At 41.4% G+C, this 27,107-nt stretch overlaps 1 protein-coding gene across 2 annotated transcripts in view; it reads right to left on the bottom strand.

Annotated features, from left to right (window-relative positions):
* bmp6 (bone morphogenetic protein 6) overlaps window positions 1–27,107 on the bottom strand; it is a 46,164-nt gene that overhangs the window by 4,226 nt on the left and 14,831 nt on the right. The window contains exons 2-5 of one of the 2 annotated variants that reach the window (XM_037973283.1): window positions 14,564–14,756; window positions 11,200–11,348; window positions 10,233–10,430; window positions 700–821 (exon numbers count right to left, since the gene is read on the bottom strand). In XM_037973283.1, coding sequence (XP_037829211.1) covers window positions 715–821; window positions 10,233–10,430; window positions 11,200–11,348; window positions 14,564–14,756 — 647 coding nt within the window. In that variant the 3' untranslated portion in view covers window positions 700–714. Of the gene's footprint in view, window positions 1–699; window positions 822–10,232; window positions 10,431–11,199; window positions 11,349–14,563; window positions 14,757–27,107 lie in introns of those variants that run through there. The other variant, XM_017429874.3, reaches the window with a different exon arrangement.

The raw sequence follows: 27,107 nt of genomic DNA, 5'->3' as shown, positions 1-27,107 counted from the left end.
AATTAAAAATTACCTTATTTTTTCCTGAAAATGGTACAATTTCTTAACCATTGGATACATAACGTCTCACTTTTGCAGAATTTAGGTTGCACATCTGCAACTGATTGTATTTTTGAATTCAAAGATAGTTGCCACAACACAAAAGAAAGACCACAGCTCAGTCAATTTTCATATATTGACCTAGAATTTGATGTGGTAGTAGCTGAGTGTAACATCAAACATCCACAACTCTGTCGTTTAACGTTGATATTTGTCTAAATCCTGGCATAAAAGGCAGTGATATGCATTCCTTTAAAGGTTGCTAGGCCTTTAATTTATTTACTGTAGGCTCAACTTTTATTCAACAGTCAAAGAAAAAACAATTGCATCTTGTGTTTTTCCGTTCACGTCATGCTTGAGAGTGAAATTAGGCCATGAGAGAATTTTGTCATCTCAGTGCATGCTGACAAAAAAAAAAAAAAAAAAAAAAAAACAAGCCTCTTTGGTAAATGCTGATGTAAAAGTTCACAATTAAATGGACAGAAAAGAAACATTACGCCGTGGGTCCGAGAGCAGAAGAAAAACACCGCTCGACTCGTGTAATGCGCTGGGTGGGGAGGCGAGCGAGGGCGGAAACCGAAGCATTAAAGTGCTCATTACTGAAACGTGCCTCACATTCATCTGCCGGATAATCCATCCGAACATGTGTCGGCCTGAGTTTTCCAGCAGCAGATATTACTTGGCGTGAGAAGAAGTGGTGAGATGGTGACAACCGTGTTTATGGACTCTCTTGCTGCGCAGCTCGTTGTTAATTATCTCCGTTCCACCCTGCAGATGGAGAGCTGCAGACAGGTAAAGGTTTGGGTTTGAAAAGTTGAAGAGGTCATTAGTTGGCACCGGTCGGCGCTGAAGTCAAGACGGTGACACAGACTTTCCACTGAAGGCTTCAGGGTCTCACCCTCACTCCCTTTCTCTGGCTTACCTCACTGATTTGATTGTTTTGATCATGTACACGTTTGACCTTTGACCTTTGACACCCACAAAGCAGCAGCTCAGTGTCTTTAGAAATTTGTCAGGCTTAAAGGGCATGAAGATTGAATATCTTACCTGCAGCAGTAAGCTTTTTGAACAGTCTCATTCTGGAGAAACTGTTTAATTCTGACCAGACTGACGAGCTAACGGCTAGTCTGAGCAGAGCCGAGGTCACCGTGGATCTCTGCCATCTTAAAACTACTCCAAACACCTCACTGTTAAGGATTCTGCTTTCGTTTTGCCAGTTTCACGGAAATCTGACCAGAGGTTCATGAGATATTTTGCTAACAGACAAGCAAAGAAACACACACTGACTGAAAACATTGTGTTAACAATCTGAGTGTTCCACTCTGGCCTTTCCAGCAAGGTTTTCCCGAGTGTGTGTGCGTGGCCATGTATTTGATACATTGTGGGGACAATTTTTCTAACATATACTACCTTGTGAGGACCAACTGCTCCTCGTGGGGACCAAAGCCCGGTCCCCACGAGGAGAAATTGTGTTTTTGGGTTAGGGGTTCGGTTTAGGACTAAGGTGTGAATTGAGTTTAGGTTTGGTTTAGGGTTAGGTATGTACTGGTAATGGTTAGGGTTAGGGTAAGGGTCAGGCTGTAATTAGGGTGTAGAAATGAATGGAAGTCAATGGAAAGTCCATGCAAAGATAGAGACATATAACATGTGTGTGTGTGTGTGTGTGTGTGTCAGAGAGAGCATGAGTCACACTGCAGTCTGAGATTTGTCACTCATCAGAGCCACCCAACATCTCACCACACCAACTCACCCGCCTGTTTAGTCAGCTGGAAATGGAGGGACACATACACACACACACTCACGCACGCACCCCCCTCTCACACACACACACACACACCATGCCGACTGGCAGACAGAGTAAACAAACATGTCACTTATATAAGGGTCATTGATTTTGGTTCCTCACATCTTTACAAAGATCATTCATTACCAGTGGCACTTGAACACACACACACACACACTCAGAGGCACACTGATGACCTGATGTTTATCCGTTTTACGGCCAAAGCCACTCAGCCACTTATTAAAGATTTGTCATTTCAGCTCAGCACAGCGAGTTGCTTCGGATTTCATCATCGAGCCTAATTTGATTTTTTTTTTTTTTCTTTTTTTTTTTTTAAACGGGAACAACGGCCGGTCTCCGCCCAGACCCAAGTGTTCCAGCTGGACCAACGTCAAAAATTACAAACAAAAAACAAAAAAAAGAAGGAGAGAGAGAGAAACATCGTCTCAGGCTGAACGAATGAAGAGGAAGGCACAAAGCATGGCACCTCGTTAGCAACGACACAAAGTTTCAGTTTATTTCTGGAGGAGAAGGGAAACTAAAGGTGAGACGGTGTGCAGAGGTCAAAGGTCAAGCTGTAACCATTCGACGCAGTCAGGTGTTTCCCCAGTTTATGGCTCCTTCCTTTCCAATAGGAAGGGGAGTTCACTGCAAATGTGGAAATACAAAGTTTACTGTATCTATATGTGTGTGTGTGTGTGTGTGTTTTCCAACTGTGTATTCATCAGTGTGTGTGTGTAGGGAAACATAAATGTGTCCGTCCTGCTTCCCTGCGAACCGACTGACCTTCCAGCCTCCTGCACAACACAGAGGACTCGGATTTAACGGCTTTCCTTGAGGGAATGCATGTCGCCCGCCGCGTTGCATCCCAAAGTTTCAAGCAGAGATTTTGCTCCATCTAAGACTTGGAAAACAAGACTAGTAACGGTTCAAAAATGTAAAAATATGGATTTTCCAAGTCCAAGATTCCCAGTTTTTTCTGCTTTCAACCAACAAAACAAAAGTTCCAGACACCCGTGATGCCAACTAGTTATTTTTATGCATTTATGACCAATATTTATATTTATTTTTTGTAATAGTTAAGGCTAAATTTACCATTGGTGGTCATTTGACTCCAATCGTAAATGACAAAGTTTTAAAAGCTGATCTTGCCTCATCAGTTAGTGCTCACGGTACGTGTTGAGGATGACTCTCAGCTACTAACACACCAAGTTTTAGCTCAACATCTGTAAAACTGCTTGGGTTACAGTCAATTTTGTGTTTGGTGGCCATCTTGAATTGGGTTGACTCCAAACGGTCATCAGTTGCAGATGTACAGCCAATGATTACTTTGCGTGTTATAAGGCATCCATCTTCTGGTTCATGAGTTGTGTTAAAGCAAAAACATCACCACCCTTTCACCTTTGGCAGCAGATCACATTTATCAGGGTTTCAAACTCCTTCCCAAGTACAAAAAGCCCTGAGCCTAACTCTAATCCTTAAAAATACAATTAAACTCCTTTTCTCACATCTCCACATTCTCCCTGCTCCTCCAGGCCTTCAGAGCCCTCAGCCTTTAAGAAGAATAAAGCTGATATTTACTGTAGGCTTTCATTGAGTGGAAAAGCCCAGATTTGTGGTCCCCATAAACCACATCTTCCCTTCCTGCCTGTAAAAATTTAATGCCACACGGCTACCGCTGAGCTCCGGTTCCCATGAGGCTTCCATTCATTTCTTTTTCCTTTCCCTGACAGCGAGCGGAGGTGGTAAGGAACATGAAAACCGGACTCCACATATGATGATGTATGATACTAATTAAAGGTCGCAGCATTCTGGGGTATTCCATTAAAGTTTACCACAAGGGATGTGTTTATTCTTTTTAAATCGGCATGAAAATTAGCACGTTAATAATTCACATTTGGACAGGTTTCATGTTAGGTGCAGAGTTTTTGAAACAAAGCTGGTTACTTGTTGATTGTAAACTCCTATTAAATGGTCAAACTTGGAAAATACAGCAAGTGAGCTCCATTCCTGCATTTAATTAACCCCTGTTGGTGCTTCTTTTGGATATTTGTCTGTCGTCAAACGTTCTCAGTTTCTTCTCAAGAGCCACACAGGCACGCAGTGACAGAAAAGATCTGAAAAATTTAGCATTTTCCTCAAACTTCTGAGTCACCAACAGTCACAGCGAAGTGAAATACTACCCTGTTAGACTCACTATCTAGACCTCAGTCTGGTACGACTCTGAGACTCATCAGGATTCAGCTACTTGCGAGAAAATCTCGCCACACTAGCGTGACTTTGACGCCACGGGAATTATGTCTGCACCATCAATTTCAGCCTTGTTGTCGAGGACGAAACATTCAGCAGCACGAGAAGATTCAAGTGAAGCAGTTTTTATTGCAGAACCTGAACCACGTCCAACCTTCTTCTTCTTCTTTCTCATCCAGCAGGTTCTTATCGTGATAAGAAAAAGGCGCCAGTAAACTGCCAATGAACTGCCACCATGATGACAAAACATCAAGACCTTTCTTTAGAGCAGGGGCATCAAACTGCAGGCCTCGAGGCCCGCTGTCCGGGAAGTTTTAGGTGTTTCTGCTCCAACACACCTGATTCAAACGGTTTAATAACCTCCTCTCCCAATCATCAAGTTCTCCAGATGCATGGCAACAAGTCATCCATTTAAACCAGGTGTTTTAAAGCAAGAACGTCTAAAACATGCAGGAGAGCGTCCCCCCGAGGAATGGAGTTTGACACCCCTGCTTTAGAGGATTAGTGCCAATCATTATCTATCATACAAAATGGAGAACCCACCGCTTTCTTACCAAGACCCTGAAGACACCCTCCTTGTTCTGGCTGATTTTATTACGACACAGTGGGGTCTTTTTCGTTCATCGAGGAAGAAAGAACTTAAGAGTCGCCCCAATTCAAGATGGCACCACAATTAATTAACATTAAACAACACAAAAGAACTCTAATTTTGTCAGTTTTGCAGATATTGAGCTAAAACTTGGTGTGGAAGTAGTTGAGAGTCATCTCTAACACATGCTTTGAGCTCTAACTGATGATGAGCATGATCTTTGTTTTAAACTTTGTCAGTCAGACGGTCTGATTCATTGTTGGAGTCGACCCAATTCAAGTTGGTCGCTAATTAACATCAGCCAACCCAAAAATGTCTGTGAGTCAGGTAATTTTACAGATAATGAGCTGAAGTTTGGTGTGGTAGTGGCTGAGACTAACAGCCAAACCATCTGCTCTACTTTTCATGTTCTTCCTAAGCTACAGCCAGGGTGAAATATTAGGTTTTCCCACAAAAATAAAGATTTAGGATCTGTTGACGTGATGGTTTTCTTACCTACTGCTGTTTAACCTGGGAATAAAAACCATTGAGAAGGGAAAACATGACTCCTTAACAAACATAAGCTCTTTAGTTTTTGATTTTTGATGTTTTAAATGAGACTTTTGATAAACCGTACCAGCTCCGAGCCGATATAAACCTTCCCTACACTACCTCCCATTCATAAAAACCCATGGAGCAGTTTCACCGGCCCCTCTGAGGGGACGGAAAAGCTGTAAATTATATTTATCATGAGTTGTTCCAAGGTGCCTTTTCAGACATAACCATGGTGTTGGGTTCAGAGACATAAAAGTTTATTCAAACCCAAGCAGGTCACCGTGTCCCAAACTATTTGACTTTACGGAGTGATCCAGCAAAACATGGCTGCTGTACAGCGCCAGTTTTACGACTTCTGACAGAAAAAGTTTTAAAGTTTTCTGCAGATGTAGCCATCTTTTTTAACCAAAACAAAAGAGAGCTCCAACAGCCGTGCAGACATGAAAGCAGAATGATGTTTTATCTTCTTATCCCCCCCCCTCTTCCCTTCAACCTTTTGACTGAAGTTTATCTTTCTTCCTGTCTTTCATCACAGAGGTTATTAAACCCTGCGAGGGAGCTCCGCCATGTCTAATTACTCCAGCGGTAAACAAAAGGAGCTCGGGTGGAGCGAGGAGAAGAGAGGAGAGGAGTGACAGATGAGAAAACACAGCTGGCTGAGCGCCGTGTTATTATAATTCTTTAAGCGATACCGTTAGCTCGCTCGGTCTTTTAGCTGCGCAGCTAATGACCGGCTAGGGCTAATTACAGGCCGAGCCGGGTGGTTGTTAACCTCCCTCGCAGCCAAAACCCAACTCTCATTACTCCCCCCGGTTCTCTTTAACCACTAAATGTGTAAAATTATCTTTAAAGGTGTTGGATTGGGCTTTAGGTGAGGAATACAGGAACAGTTTTCATCGTGAGCACATAAAATGAATCAAAAAAAGGCAAAAAAAATCCAACTTTTACTCAAGAATATTTAAGCCTACTAAAAGGAACTAAATATAGGAGAGAGAGAGAACATGTTAATAAAAACAAACACTTGTCTTCAAACTGTGTGCATTTTAAAGTAAAAAGTGATGCTTTGTTATCTTTACAATCTTTTATCAACGGGAAAATCTGTCATGTTTAAATATTGAATATGAGAAACAAAAAAGTCCAATATTTCTCTTTTAAAATAAAGATTTCTGTTTTTAATCACCTGCCGCTGAGAGGCAAAAAAGCAGATTTGCACAAATTTGAATTAAATTTGCAGAATATAATCATTGGACTTTTGGAGTCAACCCAATTCAAGATGGCTGCCACAGTAAACTGACTTTAGGAAACACAAAAATGGTTATAATTTTGTCCTTTTTACAGATTTTGAGCTAAAATTTGGTGTGTCAGTAGCTGAGAGTCATCCCCAATCCAACATAAAAGGATGAGTTGCCTTTTTTTTAAGGAATGCTATGTCGTTAATTTATTTTACAACCTGATTTAACGAAGCAAAATGTTATTAAAGCGAAAACAAATTACTGAAACCGAAATCCTCAGAAAAGAGGAAAGGAGATGTAAATCTATGGAGAGAGAAAATTTAAATCTGACTGCAAAACCACACAGGTCAGGAAAAGGTTTGTTGGCAACATAAATCCAGTCCTGATGAAGAAAGTTTTCTTTAAAAGATCGAGGCGGAAGCTTGTGTAGACACAGGTAATTAAAAGCAAACACGTTGCTGCCTTCCAGCCTTAGATCTCGTGTTATTTGGGAAAAAGGTGAAATGTGGGTGAACTATTCCTTATAGCGGGATCCGTGGTGGCCTGAACTGACGGGGCTGCAGCTGAAGGACCATCATCATCTTCACGTTTCCAAAGACGGATGTGCTCCTCATCCATCACGGCCTCCTCCTCGGCTCTGCAGTGAGTGATGCCGTATTGAAACCATATGCCCTCCTGAATTCCTCACGGATCCTCCCATCCCGTCCAATCCCAGCAGTCCTCGGCTGGCTACGGACGCACGTCTGTCGCGAGGGTGGGGGTGGTTGTCGGGGGCTCCGGGCTTCCTGTGTAAGATCCAAATATTTACACTCCCAGCGGTCCCGGGTGGCGAAGCAGAGAGGGTCTTGATGTTATGGGTTATGAAAAGTGCAATATTTAACAGAACGTCGTCTTTCGGGGGGGGGGGGGACCTCTTTGAGCAGAAAATCTTCTGATACAAACAGGAACACAAAAAGGAGGCTTTAGACTTTCGGCTGGCCTATTTTACGCACCGAGTGAGCCAAACTCTCTCGGTGCGTTTCATTTGTACCTAGAAGTCAGAATTTCCAAGTTTGGAGTCAGAAAAATAAACAGGAACGTCCCTCAAAGTCAGAATTCTGACTCCAAAAGCAGGAGATTCCTGACCTGCCAGAACCTCAGAATTCAATATGGCTGCCTGGTGGGTGGAAAGTTGTGATAACTGATGTAATAAACTGTTTAGTCTAACTTCTGTTGGTTTGTTTGTCAGTAAATCAGTCCCACCCCTGGTACTGTTTAACCTCTATTATAGGAAACGCGGTGATATAGAGTCTGAACGCACGGAACGCAGATAAATTATAGTTTTTTACTTTTACTGCTAACGGCATTTAGCCGCACAACAATTAGCAAATCCTCCCGCTTTTGCAACTAAACCAGATAGGTCAAATTTGGCATTATTCCCAGATTTAAGTTCTCCAAACTGAGGTTTTTCAGAGAGCTTTCTACAGCAGGCAAGATACTGATTCTTCATAATCCCCAAACTATTCCTTTAAGGTAAACTAACAGCTGTAGAATGACGAATGATGAGTTTTGTTCCATTTAGTGCCAGCTAAAGCTTTTATTTAACCTTATTAATCAAAACAGTTTCAGGAAAAGCAGCTTCTGACGTTTTGTTTTTGCAGCATGTTGAACAAAGTGACTGGAGATGTTGCGAACAAACAGGAGGCAGAGCCAACAGAGTATCTGCAGAGAGCAGCAGCAAGGACGAAAACCAACCTGTCCCACAAACACATCTGTTTACCTGCAGATGTTAGAGCCATTAAAGTGAGCCAGCGAGGCGAAGCGGAGGTAAAACACCTCTCAGGTAGCCAGCCAACATGTGCTATTTGCAGCTCTGATTCAGTGCACCGAGCTGTGAGTCAAAAAGTGACTCAGTTCTACCCGAGATCTGGACGAGCTCTCAGCGCACAAACTAAACATTTTAAATCATCGTTCAGTTTCGTTTGCAGCTCGTTGGCTCAACTCAAGGAATTATACGCTGCTGATTCTGGTGCAGCACTTTTTTACAGGTTCAACAATCTACTTTTGTCCCTCAGCTCACCAATTCAGTCAGAATTAGGTGGGAAACATGGTTGTTCGTGCTTTCCACACTCGTATAAGCCAGTGGTGTCCAGGCCTGGCACTTTCATTTAAATCAGTTGTGAAGAAGCAGAGAAACGTCTGAAACGGGGGTGGCCAATCCTGGTCCTCAGGGCCACTATCCTACATGTTTTCCTTGTTCCTTGTTTCAGAGGTTAAATCACCTCTTCATGTTCTGCAGAAGCCTTTTAATCACCCAATGATTCAGATCAGGTGTGTTGGCGCAGAGAAACAAGGAAAACATGCAGGATGGTGGCCCTGAGGACCAGGATTGGAAACCCTGTTTGTGTATTTGTTGTCATTTTTGTGTCCTTTTTGTACCTGAGGGATAAATTATCCAAAGTCCAAACACCAGAAAGTTTCTGTGTCTCTGCTACTTTTAACTATCTTTATAGATAGCATGCACATTAAGCAAAATCACAAAAATCTGAGCTGCATTGGCTCATCAGACCCCAGCAGACAGGTAAGATGTTTATATTATCCATGCTTCATATTTCGTGGATTTAACACAACTAATTTAATACAGTGAGCCAACAATTGATACCTTAAATTACCTGGAAACCCGCAGAACCCCATAGTGGTCTGGACTATTGCTTTAAACAAATTTCCATTATCATTAATAAATACACAGCAAATACATGTCTGACCATATTTCTTCCTCTGAGATGATAACTCCTTGTTATTCTTCCAGGTTTATTAAAACTTGACCATTTTTAATGCTATTTTTGATCATCGCAGTATCATGGAGCATAAGATCGGTATCGCAAAGGACTGCAATAAATAAATCACAGACCATTTTACTGTAATTCAAGTAGCATGGTGCATCCAACAGACTCTCAGAGGCCTTGATGCCAGAGAGGAAAATGTGAGTTTATCACAACTGATATCGACATGACAACATGCAACGATAATATCACACATCACAAGTTTTACTAATATCGCTTCATCAGAAACCTTCAGATAACTAAAACGCTCCCTGATAGACTCAAACGTAAGGCTCGGTGCTGCAGAGCTTTACTCAGTCACAAAATAAAGCCTCACAGCAGCAGCTAAGCTGTAAGCCCTATAAAGCCAAGCCATAATTAGATGAAGGGTAGGTTTGATTTAATCTGAAGTGCTAGAGGAGCTAATATCATCAGGATTATCCTTCCTCATTACGTCACCTGGTAAGTAGCTACAGCGGCAAACGAGACTGAGGTCACCTGAAAGTAGAGCAGTGAGGATTGTTACCCCATTTACAACAGATTCAATTCATGGCCAATCTTCTCTTATTATCAAACACACGTGCCAATTTATACATTTTTCGTATTGAATGTGTAGCCAAACCCTCCAACCGTCTGTGAAACTCAGCCTGAGTGGAAAGATCCAGGGAAATCCCCTTCATAAATCACACGTTTTATTCACCACACTAAAAAAAAAAACACCATTCCTTACTGGAGATTCAGATTTTAGAGACGTGCTCCACCTCCCTTAATCCATATGGGGAAGCTCCAGTAAAAATAAATCATGTAAATAATCCCTGAGCTGCAGTTTCCCTCTGGTAGGGGCTGATTAGAAGTCAGGTTTATTTTATAAAGGATTTCCAACCATGTGGTGCCCATCCAGTGATCTCAGCAGGTTGGACAGCAGTTGTAGATGATTTCGGGGGTTTTGTGTTAGCCTACATTCACATGAGGTTAATTAAGGTTCGGCGATCCTGCAGACTGACCTGCGGGACCCAGACCTCTGGATCCTCCTCTCTGTGTCGAGGATCGGTTGCGGTTCTGCTGCCGACGCTTCCCACCGGTGGAGCGGGCGGAGCGGATGTGCACTTCGCTGACTTTGAAGAAAGCCACCATGAAAGGCTGCTTCTCCAGAGCGCCGTCACGCCCTATAAGCCCCGCCTCCTTACAGCTGATGCTCTGCCCTGCTTCAAACAGAAAAAGAGACCATAATTAACAAGAACGCCTCATTTCCTGCAGATAGTTCTGCAGAATTACAAGTTTTATTTCATTAATTAACTGATGGTGTAATGTTTTTATTATATGAACACGGAGTCATTTTATTGTTCTCCTGTTTATTATTTTTAATTTTTTTTATTTTTACAAGCCAAGTTTGTGCAATTTTAGCTGTTCATGCATCAAAAAGTTCAGCTTGTGCAGGAGATGGAAGCAAAATATTTAACTTTAGCCTTAATATTTAGCCTTCCTGTACATTTAGTTTAGTTTATCTTAGCTCATATTTTAGATATTGTTAGATTCCTAATTGTTGTTTAGTTCAGCTTTAACTTCATCGTGGTTTTATTTAGATTATTTTAGCTACTATTTTAATCGTCTTAGTTTAGATATGTTTAGTTTCATTTCACTTCACTTTATTTACAAAAAAATACATTCAGATCTTTTTGATTCCTTCAAAATCAGTTTTCTCTAAAATGTGCTTCAGCAAACTTCTTTCAATGCTACTTTTAGCTTTTAATTATCCTCTTTTTGCAGTTTCTAGATGTTAGTTAGCCTTTTACAACTTCCTGGCCTCTTAATACTTTTATCTTCTACATAGATTTATGATATTATTGGAAAGCTTTTTATTAATTGTAGCTTTTAGTTAGTTTCAGTTCCTTCAGCTCTCAGCTTTCACTCTGGATTTTCTTTATCTGATGTTTGGATTTATTTCTGGGAACATGTGGGCGTGACCCTCACCGCTGCTGGTCTCCACGCCGACCTGCAGGCCGAGGTTATGGGCCGGACTCATGACCCACAGGTTGCTGGTCGCAGTGATGTCGAACTCCAACCAGCCCTCCTCGGTGGCCCAAAGTCTGCGAGACTCCAGCAGGAACAGGTCCGCCTCCCTAACGCAGCGTGGCAGAAAGAAAACACACAAACAGTGAGCTGCAAAAGTCTTCAACCCCCTTGATAATTGATCTATTTTGTTACTTTTGATCGGAGTTGGGGAAAACAGCTTTGACTCCATCATGATGGGTGGAGAAGGAGGCAAACCCAGAGTTCAGACTCATTTTTTAAAAAAGGAAAAGAAACTAATTTATTTACAATAAACACAAAACAAAGGCACCAAAACTAAACAAAACAAGACGAGAGGGACAACCAGACAGGGAGTAAGTGGAGGACAGGAGGTAATTAGGGGAAGTGGGCACAGGTGAGATGATTACTAAACTTGGGGCAGGTGTAGATGGGCGTGGCAGGCAGACAAGGGCACAGTAAAACCAAATCCTGACATTCTCAACATCAGATGATCTTTGGCCTGAAAGGTGGCGGCTGATTTGCATTCCTTCAAGAAATGCCAGGCCTTTAACATGTAAAGGCATCTGAAACTGAAAGAGTTTCGAGTTTCCCTGAGAACAAGCTTCCAGCTGCTTTAAATATAAAAGTGTCAACATAAAAAGGACAGAAAGCAAAGCTTGTAGTTCGAAGGAGGGAGATCTTCTCCCCGAATGACAGGAACATCAACAAAAACTGCAGGGACAGACTTTATTCCACTTCACTGTAGATCTGACCTCCGAGTCTACCTCTCTGAGGGTCCGAGAAAAGGAAGGAAGTAAAGGTTTGGCATGGAGATGGATGTGTGGTAATACCATTTGCAATATTTGTGTGTGAAAGGAGTCACGAGGAATGCGTCGGACGTGGAGAAGAAGAAGTGCGACTCTTTAATGAGAGGAGAGCGGAAAGGCAGCGTGTGAGAGATAAGAGGGCCCGTCGGACCGTCCTCCAGAACCGACACCAAAGCCTCGCACATCGCCCAGGCGTTCGCAGGACGCCCCCCCCCTCCTCCCTTTCTGACGGCGCCCCCGTCGGGTTCTGTCATCACGCAGGGAGTCCGTTAGAGAGCCTACAGTAAAACTCTCCTCACCGGAACAAGAAGGTCAAAGGTCAGCCTCCTCACAGCAAACACCCGTTAACTGCTTTTGCTTCACTTGATGGGGGGCAGAAGAGGGATTTATGCTTCTTTTATGAGTTTTTCATGTTTAAAATACCAAAAAGAGACATTTATAAGACTGTCAAATTAAAACGGGACTCATATTTATGAAGAAATCGATTCAGAAGTTTTGGTTTTTAATAAAAGTTTATAAGATGAGCCACATAAACATATTAAGACAGCATTTATAACAGCATTCCTTGAAAAATACCAAGCAAGCTGGGAATGACTCTCAGCTACTAATAACTGTTAAATTAGCTGACTTATAGACGGTTTTGTGTTGACTAATGTCGATCAGCTGTAGTTGTTTGTCTAATAATTACTCTTTAAGAGTTTCACTAAAATCTGTCCGCTGGTTGATGAGATTTTTTCCTGCCTTTCATGGCGGCGGGTGATAATAAAACCGCTTTTCTCATGTCGGGTCAGTTATAATCCCCCACATTCCTGGCCTGCTGTTAGAGAAACCACTCCAATCAAAAGGAAAGTACAAAGGGTGTCAAGCTAATTAGGCGCTCTGTCATTACGGCTCGGATCCCAAACAGGAGTCGGGTTTTCACTCAGAGGAAAGTTTCTCTGGCTTCCCGCAGATCGGCCGATTGGAAAGCTACAGTTTTACACAAAGGTGGGAAAAAAGAGAAAAGCAAAGTAGAAAAAAAGGCAGAATAAACGCTAAACGCTGAAGGATTGAGTTGTTACAGCTAAAACGATCAAAACAAAAGCTAAAATAAGCAAAACATTCGACCAACAAAACAGTAGATAAAAGCTGAAATTAGCAAAACAGGAATTAAAAGGTAAGACCAGCAAAGATTAGCTAAAAAAGCGGAACAGTAGCTAAAAGCTCAAAGTAGTAGAATAGCAGCTAAAACCTGCAAATTCATTGCAAAAAGCTAAAACCTGCAAAACAGAAGGAAAAACTTAAACTGTAAGAGAAAATTCAACAATAATCTTTTATTTTTCTTTAATTTAAGCCACAACTTGGTAACTTGGTAACATCTAGGAAAGACCAAATAAAAGTAGCTCTGCTGTTATTTTAGTGTAACCACACGGCAACTTGGAGGCTGTCATTATCTTCAAGGTGCAAAACCTAGTCTACAATAATACAGAAATAAAAGATATTTAAGCCCTTTAATCTCCAAATATCTCCAAAAATAAAAGGTCTAACCTCCAGGCGGGAGCTTAAAAACCACAGACTGTAGAGACTGAAAGAATGCAGCGAAATAAGCAGCTCATGCTGCTAAATAAACCTTTTCACACAGAAACAGATCTTTAGCCAACATACAGAATATATGTTGTAAACATACAACTTATTACTGGTTCCTGCCATAGAATCGCACCGGAAGAAATGCAGTGTAAGATATATAAGATATATAAGAGATACTGAGCTACAATTAGGTGTGGTAGTAGCTGAGAGTAACCCATCCTCCTTTCTGTTTAATATTCACAGTGGATGCCACAGCTACCTCAGCAAAAAATAAAACAACTATAACTCGTTTTTGCAGCTACTAAGCTGCAGTTACGTGTGTTATTACACCAACACATACTTCAGCTGCTTCAAAATGTCTTTTTTTATTCTTGTTGTTCCTCACTGGATGGTTTTCAGAAAACACAGATATCATTCAGAAATCCTGCCTTGTTTGTCCTCCCTGCAGATGTAAAGTAAACGTAAATGTTTAGTTCCTTTTTTAGGGAACGACGGGATTTTGAAGCTGCGCTATTCCTTTAAGAAGGGGGCTTTGCTCGGTTTTACATGACAAACAGATTCAGACACGGGGAAAGATAACATCCCAACTTTTGCCTGCTTGTGTGCAGAAAAACTTTAGTTTGCACGCTTAAAGTAACCGTCGTATTTATACTAACTCGTGTTTTTGTGTCATTTGTGTAAATTTGTATAAAGGTTCAAATAAAAACATGCAATCCATGAATACAGAAAGAACATAAGTGCTCACAGTGCTTTAACCCAGGTTTTGTTTTTGCTTTTTATGTTTTTAATCTTTTCTGTAAAGTAATCATCATTAACAAAACTTACATAATTGACTAACAGCCTAACATTCCTTGAAGGATTGAATATCTTAAAAATAACACCAAACATGTTTTTTTTTATGCAACATTGCAAGATCTCGTAGGATCTGTTACCTGTCAGGATGCTCCTTGATCACCTGGTAGACTTTGAGCAGGAAGGTGTCGTTGCGGAAGGCCCCGCCCACACACTCCTTGTAGAGGCGGAACTCCGCAGCGGTGACGGCCTCGCCCTCTGGGATCTGCGACAGGTTGAACTTAAACTCCTTGTGGTGACGCCGCTGCGGGGAGAGCTCCCTGTCGAACTCCACTGTCAGACGGAAACAAACAAACAATTACTGATCATTTTCATCGTTTACTGAAGTATTTCAGTTCGGAACCTCCTTATATCATTACAATGTTTAGTTTTTATATTTCCATTCCTTGTCTTTGCAGCTACTCCTGCATAGTTTGCACGACTTCATCCGTTCATAGATCAAAAAGTTCAGCTCATTTGTAAAATAGTTGCTGTGGCTTTTGGTTTTTGTAACTTTTATATTTGTCAAAATGTTTAACTTTATTTGCAATAATCTTCCCCATAGAAACACATGGGATCTCAAAAATATTCTCCTTGAAATCTGCTTCAGCAAACTGACTCTACCCGTGTTGTCTTGTGGTACTTTTAGCTACCATTTTGCTGCTTTTGGCTACTGTTTTGCTGCTTTTAGCTACCATTCTGCTGCTTTTAGCTACTGTTTTGCTGCTTTTAGCTACTGTTTTGCTGCTTTTAGCTACTGTTTTACTGCTTTTAGCTACTGTTTTGCTGCTTTTAGCTACTGTTTGGCTGCTTTTAGCTACTGTTTTACTGCTTTTAGCTACCATTCTGCTGCTTTTAGCTACTGTTTTGCTGCTTTTCACAACAATTCTGCTACCTTTATCTTTTAGCTAGCCATTTTGTAACCTTTGGCTTTCACTACTATTCTCCTGCTTTGAGCTAAAGTTGCTAACTTTAGCTGATTTTAGCTTTAACACATTTGTTTTACTACTTTTAGCGGCAGCTTTAGTAATTATAGCATCTGCTTAGCTCCTTTTAGCTTTTAGCCACTGTCCTGCTGCTTTTATTTTTTTGCTTGTTTGAACTTTCACCTCGTTTTAACTCAGTTTTAGCTTCTTTAGCAGGTTTCGGCGAGTCGTCCAGCTCTCAGCACTCAGCAGTCACTCGCCTCCAAGTTTTGACCCAAATAAGAGCAAAGCACCGGTACATGTTTACAAACTTTCCATTTAAATACGCAGCAGTGAGGGATGAGCGGATATCCCTTTCACAGACCCTTCTCTGAGGTCTTTAAAGCATGTAAAACATGTGATTTAGACATAAAGTCTAATAGGTTTTGTGGTTTCCACTCCCCTAAAATAAATCATTGTTATCATCAGTTTGAGGCTGAATCCCATGTTGTTGTTCTGTTTTTTGTTTTTCCAGCAGAAACAAACACAGAGACCTTCTGCAACTGGTCCTCAGGGCCACCATCCCGCATGTTTTCCTTGTTCCTCTGCTCCAACACACCTGATCTGAATCAATGGGTAACAGGCTTCTGCAGAACATGAAGAGGTGATTTAACCTCTGAATCAGGTGTTGGAGCAGAGGAACAAGGAAAACCTGCAGGATGGAGACCCTGAGGACCAGGATTGGACACCCCTGTGCTAAGCTAACTAGCTCCTGGATGTAAACAGATATTTATACAGCAGAGTGGCTTTCTTTATTTTTTTAAACACGCCTCAGTATGAAAGAAGAAACTACTAAAAAGGTCCAACAGGACCACATCATCTGCATAAAAGAGCAATGAAATCGGCCTCTTTTTGTGTGCACAGCTTTCAGAACTGTAATCTAGACCGAGGACATGGCTTCACTGCCTACCTCTGCCCACATTGTACCCTCCTCTGCTTGATTTGTTACCACTTTTATGACTTCATCTACTTGAGTAATGAAGATAGACAGATTTGGACCAGTTTTTAATAATCATTTCTCATCTGTGTAGACCAGTGATGTCCAATCCTGGTCCTGGAGGGCCACCATCCTGCATGTTTTAGTTGTTTCTCTGCTCCAACACACCTGATTTGAATGACTGAGTGATTGACAGGTTTCTGCAGAGCTTGAAGACCCGCTGAAGAGCAGAGAATCATCTAAATCCTGCAGGATGGTGGCCCTCCAGGACCAGGACCAGGATTGGACACCACCGGTGTAGACATTAGTTTGGGATGTTTCCTGACAGCTCTAGATCTCCTGAGACTCTGTGGTTGTTTTAAGAGAAAATCTGTCACACAGTTTTATAAAACATGTTCCAAACTGAAGCGACTGTCACGAGATATTCTAAAGACTCCCGAAAGTCTTCTCAGAGAGATGCTACCTGAAAGCAGGTGTTTCTACTTTCAATTCACTTTTTATTTTTCCCCATGGGGCAGCTTCCTAATGACATTCTATCAATAACATATATTATAACTAGAGAGAGGACCGGAAGCCGGAAGCTGAAGCCACAAAGGAACGACTCCAATACAATATTTAAGCCCCGCCCCTTTATGTAAATGAATGGGACCTTTTCTGGTCTATAAACTGAAAATACAGTCAAGAAATATTTTTTAGGTGCTAGTTTTCGTGGAGTCTTGCATGTGCGTATAAATGTGCATTTATTTTTTAAAGCGTTTAGTTTCAATGAGCTATTTGAGGCTGAAAGAAAAGTGTGGCGTCACACTGTGATTGACAGCCTGTTAACGAGTTGGGAGGATGTGTGGGCGGGACTTTTATATCAACGATACAGCCTCACATCCCGAGTGCTCAGATGCTGGCTCCAAACACACAACATGGCAGCTACCAAAAAAATTACAAAAAAAAAGAAAAATTAACATTTTGTCTTCAGTTCTGAGCAATTAGAGAAGATGCATCAAAATTAATGCTTTCACTTTTTAATTAAAGGTTTTTAAGCAGCATTGTTTTCCGCTATTTAAAAGGAAGTGCAATTAGCAGAAATAAAAGCCCTTTCGCTTGCATAAATCACATCGAGATGCTTCTCATAGTTCGTTTCAGCTCATTACGGCTAACGTTACAGCCAAGATCTTATGTAAGAAAAATGTAGTTTTGTTCTGGAGCCAGGCTTGTTAAAACTTTCTGGTAATTTTTATGATGTGGGGACCCGCCCTGAATGAACCAATGACACATTTAGTTCCCAGAGTCGTACCGAAAGAGAAAACTGGAGCCCCACCTCGTGCCCACACCCAGGAAGGTCAACCCCTCCCCTGACATTCCCAGCTCCCCTCAAGTCTTTTAAAAAGGCAGTCATTTCAAACCTTTAATGCATAATTCATTCCTGTGAACGAGCGAGAAAACTCGGTCAAAACAAATCATCATCAGGGGGAGATCTCGGTTTACGTCTGCCTCTCCGCGCTGCGGCGGCTTCCCACTGAAGCAAAGGAAACCACCAATTCAGAGCGAGATGTTATTCACATCAGCGCCGCTGAGATTTCTATCAGACGTGACAGTGATCGTTTCATCATCTCACTGCAAAAGCTGCCCACACACACACACACACACACACACGTCGCAGTAACTGTGTGTGATAACAGCTCCGCTCGTGTTGAGGCCTCAATCAGAGGTCACGCTACGCTAAATGACTTTACAAGACCCGCTCTGCGGCCCTGGGCTTGAAAACAATCAGAATGAAACTTTATACGACTCCCTTCTAACGATCTGGGCCGGAAAACACCGATAAACCGCGGACCTGCGGGAATTCACGCTGACTTTTTACGAATCTTGTTTATTTCATTTGTTGAGGAAACCTAAAGACCGCACATAAATATCTACACTAGACGTCATCTCACTCAGGCAAATAAAAGCAGAAACAAATGTACTTGTTTGTTATTTAAGGTAATACGACGTGAAAGGCTCCTGTTTAATAAAATCAGCTGAAACATGGCTCATATTTGGTTTATTCTTGATGAATCTGATTTGAGGAGCTAAAAGCATAACTCTAAAGTGAGTCATTAAATGTTTTTCTTTCTATGAAACTGTTGAATTAACTTTAAATCTTAATCAGGGTAGTAAGGATCTTTAGAAAAGAGATAAACAACTCAACTTCCAACTATCTTGTGACTTTAAATGTAGAGATAAAAGTGTAATATTTATTAATGTTATGGTTGATAAGGCCACAGAGAAACCTGCTTGGAGTCAAATCATCTACTAATGTCATGAAAACATGCTCGTATGTGACGATAACATCTATGTACAATGTTGTGTTAACTGCATCTTGATCAATAAACAATTACTTATCAAAAGAAGCAGTCGGTGATTAGGATACTGGTGATTAAAGCAAGAGTTCAGCTCTCCTGAAGGTGTTACTGTGGAAAGGTTATGAACAGTAAATATCTTACCTTCTCCAAAGAAACTGAGTTTAATTCAGAGCGGACTGAAAAGCTAAAGGCTAGTCCAACAGGGGCTATCATCGGACAACTCTAATCTCCAAAGATTCATTGTGATTCATGCAAATGCTTTTTTCAGCTGAGGTTTGATGGTATTCATGCAGGAAGTGCCCCAGCTAGCTGCCGCCGTAACCACAAAACTCTATACACACTGTAGGGTTAGGGCAGGGGTGTCCAATCCTGGTCCTGGAGGGCCACCATCCTGCATGTTTTACTTGTTTCTCTACTCCAACACACCTGATTCAGAGGTTAAATCACCTCTTCTTGTTCTGCAGGAGCCTGTTAATCACCCATTGATTCAGATCAGGTGTGTTGGAGCAGAGAAACAAGGAAAACATGCAGGATGGTGGCCCTGAGGACCAGGATTGGCCACCCCTGGGTTACGGTTACTGTCATTAAAAAATAAAAGAGTTCACAAGAACTGATGTGAATTTTTTTTTAAAGACAGCAGCCAATTAGGAGCGGGAACCTTTACGCACCTCACGATTTGATTTGATTAGGAATCAAAGCGCTGCCAAACGATTATTGATGCGTTAAACAAACGATAAACATTGATTTATATGTTTTCACGCCGCATAACGAGTGCAACAAAACATACACCATGTCAAAAAAAACCTTATTACAGGCCGGTGACCAACAGCTAGCACAGATGCTAACTTCAACCTATAAACACCATAGAAAGGCTAACACAGTTAGCATCGTGTTTATCATTTATACACAAATCAAACATTTTAAAGTCACTGCTGAAGCCAGTCATGTTATGAAACTCCAACTACGAGTTACAGACATTTTCTTCATAAAGAAAAGTTGAAAAAAGTTTACTGCAACAATTGTTTTTGGTTCAGAATCGTTCTTGTCTGCGATGCATCTTAAAATAGATTTTACCTTCCACCCGCAGCAGCGGTCGGCTCGGACTAGCCGTTAGCTCATCAGGATTAAAACCTTACTTTACAAACCAATGTCACTCAAAGAGGTGAGACACTACTTAATAATCTTCCCACAGAGCTAAACAAAAGATCTGATATCGCAGCTTCTACTAACAACATTTTGTATAAAAGTTTCCATTGAGGTGAAACCCAGATTTGATCGGATGAAATCCACAGGACGTATTTCTTTATTTTTCCCTATCTGAACAAAAAACCTCCAGGCACCCTGAGCTCAATTAACAACTCACCAGCCTGCTCATCAATCAGTCCATCATTTAGTTAATCTTAGAAAAGGGACTCGTTTAGAGCAGCCAGGTGAAGACAAACAATTAAAACGATGAAATACGGAGCCTCACGTCCCACGTTATGGTGGGATTTTTCTCCCTGCAGCGTTAGCCGCTGAGTAGCATTCCAGCTGCGTCTCCGCCTTCTCAGCTTGAATTTCCATTAAAAAAATCCACCGAGGGTTTGAGTTTAAAAATCAAAAGGAAGTCTTCACGTGGTGCACACAGGGAGCGTAACCTCTGTGCTAATCCACCATGACAGGAACACACAAACAGGAGATCAGGAGGATCCAGGGTGGAATTTAATAAAAAAAAGCTCCTAAAAATAACAAAAAGAAGACAAATTTAGTGTTTCTGAACACTGCTGTGTTAAACATTTTATCACTAAACTGTAAACAATCGTCTCACCACCAGATTAACCGTAAAACCTCAGAATATCAGGAAAACCCAAACATATCAGAGGTGTTTCATCTGCGACACGGGAAGCTGAAGGACCAGCGAGGAAGGAAATTAAAGCTGAGCCTTTCTTTCAGTTTTAGACAAAGATCATCTCATAGTGACAAACTTTTAAAAAATAACATTCTGCAGAATCGCACGCTCAAAATATGTGTTGAGGATCAAATTTGGGCTCAATATCTGTTATACTGACTGAGTTCTGGCCTTTTTTGTGTTTGCTCATATTAAGTAAAAACGTTTTAATTAAAATCTGTCTTGAGGTTCATGAGATATTTTGCTAACAGACACTCAGACACGGGCAGAAACCTTATCGTGACTTCACCTTTTGTTGGCAGGTGACAACAAAGCTGCTTGGATGGAGGTAAAGAAGCATAAAAATGAAGCTTTGAGAGCATAAAGTGGAGTATTTTAGACAAAGTCAGCGGCGGAGGACAGCAGGAGGAAGAGGAAGAGGAGGAAGAGGAGGAGCTGACAGAATCAGAGTGAGTTGGAGGATTTGCAGATTCGCTTGGACGTTTTGACTGAAGCTGTTCTCTCATTTCCACCTGCGCAACATCTGGCTCCACTTTCTGCTACTGCTGTAGGTATTATAGCAACCCACACACACACACACACACACACACACTCCTATTCACAGCCCAAACTTAAGGAGTCTTTATTTGCACACATCTTAAAAGACATAAAAGTTTCAAACCTAATTGCAGAGAACATCAACAGTCTTTTAAAGCCGTTTAAATCCGATGAATCGTTTTCAGATCTCGCAATAAATTGTAATAAATGCTTCCAAGAAATTGAGTTTAGCTGTAAACTGCACATAAATTCAATCCAGCAGCCTGTAAATCAGGTTCACTGGGTCAGTTATTTTATCTGGATGATAAATTAAAAAATAAATGCTATAAAATAAATTAAAATGCTATCTGGCTGAGTACTGACCGTGTCGATTTGTTTTTAAGTTAAACACAGAAAAATGCAGCGAAACGAAGACAAAAAAGTGCATTTTTGAACGGGACGTCTGTTCAATGTGAGCGTTTGGGATCAGTAAACAGAGAGGTAGAAAAACAAACACAAAAAAGTTAAATTTTAGTCTATCAGTGCATTAAAACCAGTAAAAAATAAAACCCAGAATGAGTTACCAGCTGCCGTTTATGCTAAAGTTATAGCCACTTTAATCAAACTCTAAAATTAACGTTAACCATTATAACAATAAGAGGCACAACATGACTTGTTAGTGCTCAAAGTATGTGCCAGGAATGACTCTTAGCTACTACCACACCAAATTTTAGCTCAGTAGCTGTAAAGTTGACCCACTTCTGGCCTTTTCTGTGTTGGATAAGATAAATTACAAGTGGTGGCCATCTTGGATTGGGTTGGCACCTGTTGCCTCCAGCAGCAGGTGATAAATAAAGTGATCAAACAGGAACAAATTAAACAATTTGCTGTCTTTATTTTACTGTTTCCTGTTGGCCCTTTGAATCATAGTCTGAAATGGTTATTTCTCAGAACCCCTGCCCATCTTTACTTCTCTCTAAAATACTCCTCTTACACCCAAACCTCTTATTGACATGTTGCCAATTATCAATTAGTTACAATAAGCTCCTCCATCTTACTTTTACAGCCTTTTGTTGTCTCTGGTCCAACTTTTTTAGCGATGAGTTGCTGCCATAAAATTCAAAATGACTTATTTTTTCCCAAAAATGTTAAAGTTTGACATTTGATATGTTTACTATGCTCCATTGTGAATAAAATATTACATTTGCAAATATTCCGTTCTGTTTTCATTTAAATTTCACACTAACTTGTTAGGAATCGGGGTTGTAAAAAGAAAGACATTTTTACGAACAGCCTTTAATTACATTTTCACACACCAAGAACCTGTCAGCGTTGTTAAAGGCTTTGCAGATGGCTAAACCAATAAAAAATACGATGGATGTCCAAAGGCATGAGAGGAATCCATCTGTGTTTATGTAATTACAGCCCATAATATGTCTGGTTTTTCTCTCAGACTCCACGGTTTCTGAGGAGAGGTCAGATACGTTCATCGGCAATTTCTCCAAAGTCTCGTCTAATTAATGGTTTGGCCCATCAGATGGACTTTTTTCTGGAAACTCCTGCAGCCGACACGATCGCAGCTCTTCTGCTGCGGAGCCACACTTTTTCCATCAAAAAGAAAACATGTCATTAAGTGGAAACCTTTACGGTGTAAACACAAGTCTCTCTGAAGAGGCCAAAGCCGTATTTTACGCTCTAAACTCTTTAGCCTTTGGCTCTGGTGCTGCTTGGAAAGATAAAACATCGAGACAAGTCTTGATCTCAGTCCGCTGCGAAGGAGCTGCCACCAGGAGCTGGTTCTGCCTTTGTACTCCGCCAGCAGAGCAGCTCCTGGGGTCTGGGGACGGATGATGGAGCAGGAGGTCTGCTGGGAGCCGTCATTATCTGCGAGCGAGGGCTCTGTATGCGGAGACGCATCCTGTGCTCTGATCTTCTCCTCTGACCCCGGATCAAAGCCGACACGTCGAGCGCCACAGGACCAGCGGAGGGAGGGTTTTATGTCCAGACCACGTGCAATCAAAGGCCAAGCAGAAAAACTTCTCGTAATATATCACTCTCGGCTAATACCACGTTCAATTTTAGCACAATATCTTTAAAACCGACTGTTTGCTCAGGTCATTAAGCTGTGGCAGCCATCTTTAATTGTGGTGACTTTAAAAGTTAATCAGTTGTAGATGTGCATCCTCTGGTTATTTCCTAAGAGTTTCATATAAATTTGACCAGTGGTTCATGAGATATTTTGCTAAAACAACAATGAAACGTGCACACACACATTACTGCTCACCTCACATCTTTCAGCGGCAGGGCAGAGGAATGCCTGTCTTACATTCCCAGCACACACACACACACACACACACACACACAGAGCTCAGGTCCAGGCAGCAGCACTGGTCCATGGCGAGGATCCGAGGCAGCGAGTCCAGCCCATTACAGACCGTCAAGCCCCATTAACGAAGAGAGAACAGCAGCCAGCGGCTCCACGCCGTGCGTCCGGCTGAAACCAGCGCCTTCCTGTTTACTGATCAGCGTAAGGAACTCCTGACAAACACCTGAGCACAGATGTGTTTATGCTCAGCGGCTCAGGCACTGGTTGAAGTGACGCTCTGCAAGATTTAAACGGATAAAAATCTGTTCGGGGTGATTTACTGAAGAATAGATGCAGCAAAACAGTGAAAATTGAACAAATCCAAACTAAAATCTATTAAAAGATAAGTTTAAAGTATCCAAAATGTCCTGAAACATTTGCGAGAGTTCTCAGTTTCCTTTCACGAGTCTCAGAGAGATTGAATTTTAAACATGTTAAAAAAAACATTTGTGTGCCACAGGCATCTCAAACCTGTCTTGAACCCTTCTCAGTTTTGTTTTCATAAATTGTAGAGCTGTATTTTGACGGAAATACACACAGAAAACATCCGAGCTCCTCGTCACAAACAGCTTTTGAGGCTGCAGTCTTGACCGTCCAGGTCTAAAAACCACATCAGTATAAATAAATAACTTCTAAAATGACCCAAATCTGCCGCTTTTCATTGCTGCAGTAGGGAGGTGACTACGATGTGGGCAGATGTAAGTAACGAAACAATATGCACGGTGAAGAAGACAGTTTTGCGAGCTGTGCACATGAAAAGTGTCCAACAGTCGTATCCCAGAGCAGCTTCTCCTCGTATCTGAGGAATCTGGGCTGCAGACTTCGACTCATCCACTGGACATCCATCCTGCTCTTCCTTTACCTCCCACAGGTTACCGTTTCTAATGATCTCACTGGACAGGCATCTCCAGGAACAATGGCCCCATTTCAACCACATAATCACACTCTTTCTGCAACCATCTCCCATATAATCCTTGAAAAACCATTTGGATGTTTCAGAATCCCCAAACCGACGCACATATATCTGCGCAGGAGCGACGTTTCGTTTCTCGCTCCTGCCGCCCCACCGCATTCCTGCGAGGAGATAAACCGGGGTCTGGATCCGCATCTATCATTTGTCGTTTGGAGAGTTTCAGCCAGTGCACATTGTGTGTGGGTTACTGTGTGTGTGCCTAACCTCGAGGGCAGGAGGATAATTCGCTGTAATTGCTGCTCTGCTGGGAGTTTGTTAACAGATAGATATCCGAGGTATGGCTGCTGGACTGTGTTTTATCTGCAGTTTCCATCAGTATACTGACAGCTGAGTGGTAGAGGTCTCAGAGTTAGCTCTCTGTTGACTCCAGGTAGCTGGATGTGTCATACCTGTGTGTCAATGGGAGATTTTATTCCGTCTCTTCAGCTGCTATTACTCAGGATTAAGATGTGGACTAAACTCAGAGGCTGGGAGGCAATTAAAGAGATTCAGAAACTCTGTGCTTTGTCTTTTCTAACTCCTGACCAATCCACTGTTCACTAAAGCAATGCATTATAAGACAGCATGCAGAATAAAAGAAAACTAGAAAGCTTCTGACGAAGTTTTCAAGGGTGCTCCTGTCTGAAACTCCAACATCCGTCAACTTTTATGCAACGTTTTCCTATAATTTGGGACTTACTTCTTGCATGTTCATGTATAAACTGCACAAAAGTTATAGATAACTCTCTATAAGAAAAGCAGAACACAAAGAACCTTTAACACTGTAAGCAGCAGAAGCATCTGGCCATCCAACATGTAAATCTTTATCTTTCTCCAGTGTTTTATGTAGGAGATACGACAAGTTAGAAAGAGCTTTTACTTCCAGTTATGAAGAGTAAATTCTGAGCTTAGATATAATGGAAGTCAGTGAAAGTTTGGGCGAACTTCTCACTCTGACAGGATTTAAAACAAAACCATGAATCCTATATTAAAGAGAGACACTCTGGGTGAAAGAAGACAACAATGACTATGTTTTGATGCATAAAGATTGTGGAAATAAAAACAATTAGGAAAGTTTAGACAGCTCAAATGTTGTGTCGGTCATCGTATAAACTCTGCAGTAAAATCTCCAAAAATCATAAAACAAACTGCACTAAATCTCACAGTAGTCTATGAGGAAATTTAAAGAAAATGTTTTGCTAATTTCATCAAAAATGAATGATGCTCTTCTACCAAAAATCATAGCACACTAGTCCTGATTGAGCCAGGTGGTTTTGATGGTTTTTCTGGGTTTTTCCAAATCTGAAAAGAATAACAGGCGAGTAGCGCTTCAATGGGTGCTTCAACACTTATGCACCCTTAATTTGAAGAATATGAAGAAAGGTAGCATTAAATAACATGTTGCACTGTTGGATTAATTTCATTTTGTGCAGCAGAAACTCTTAACAGACCACCTGCTTCCCTATTATCCGTCCATGATACCTGAGATACTGTATCAGTGTTGAAACTCGGGTAAATCTGATGTAACAGAAGCTCTGACACAGCAAAACCTCAATGGAGCGAACAAACTTAAGCAATGCAGCCTGACATGATATAAGTTCATATTACAACAAATTTAAAGCAACTAATGTCATGCAAAGAATATAGAAATGTACCAACATCCAGTAACTTGGTCACTCTTACAGATACTGAGCTAAAATTTGATTTAGGAGACAAACTTTGGCATACAAAGCAGAAGTGATATGCATTCCTTGCAGGAATACTCGTTTATTTATTCATTAAACTGAAAATATTTAGAAAACCTCCTATCCAAGTTGCAGTTTGACAGCGTTTCTGGGTCAGAACCTCACAGGAGAAATGTTTGTGTGCATAAGGCAGAAGAAGCCGTGTAAGTTTATGCATCCTCACGTCAACAATCCTTACAAAGCTTTTGTTTCTGATCTAAACGGCCGCCGACAAACACTCGTCGATATTAACGACCTGTTGTGATATTTTCCCCCCTGAAGTTCCTGTAAAAACAAGCAGTCGTTTCAGCGGACACCGGCTGGAGCCAGCGAGCTGTCGACAACAAAACGGCAACATCTTTTTCCCATTTACAGGGCAATTCCATAAAATCAGGACAGAAATGAGCTGGAAAATAAACAACACCAATTCCCAACCTCCTCCTCTCTGAGTTTTATGGGATGTTAATAAAAATGCGATTCGACAATAAGAGCAGCTGTCGCAACAGAATCTGGACCTCTGCTCACTTCACCTCCGACCAGAGGCTCCAGGACCAGATCTGGTCTGGAGATAGAAGAGCCACATGCTCCGTAATGGAGGGATTACTTCAAATGATGGTACAGTTCAGCAAAAACCTCCAGATCTACTTGATTTAGAACAGAAAATACAACGTTTTTCCAGCGCCGTCACTATGAAAGCACTGAAATACAGCAGTAGAAGCTTACGGGCGGTTCTTGAAGGAATGCGTCGCCTCCTGCCTCGAACGGCAAAGTTTAAAACAAAGATTTTGTGGGATGTGTTGAGGATGGCTTTCAGCTGCTACCTTATCTTAGTAATTACTACATCGGCTGTTTTAGTGGCCCACTAGTACCATTTAGAAATTCGGTACTGTTTAGTTTAGCTTTATCTTCCTGTACACTTAGTTTAGTTCTGTACATTTAGTCATGCTTAGATCTGTTTAGTT

This window comes from Kryptolebias marmoratus, linkage group LG21 (assembly GCF_001649575.2).
Source record: "Kryptolebias marmoratus isolate JLee-2015 linkage group LG21, ASM164957v2, whole genome shotgun sequence".
In the NCBI taxonomy this organism is placed as follows: Eukaryota; Metazoa; Chordata; class Actinopteri; order Cyprinodontiformes; family Rivulidae; genus Kryptolebias; species Kryptolebias marmoratus.
This window is presented reverse-complemented; position numbering and strand designations above follow the sequence as displayed.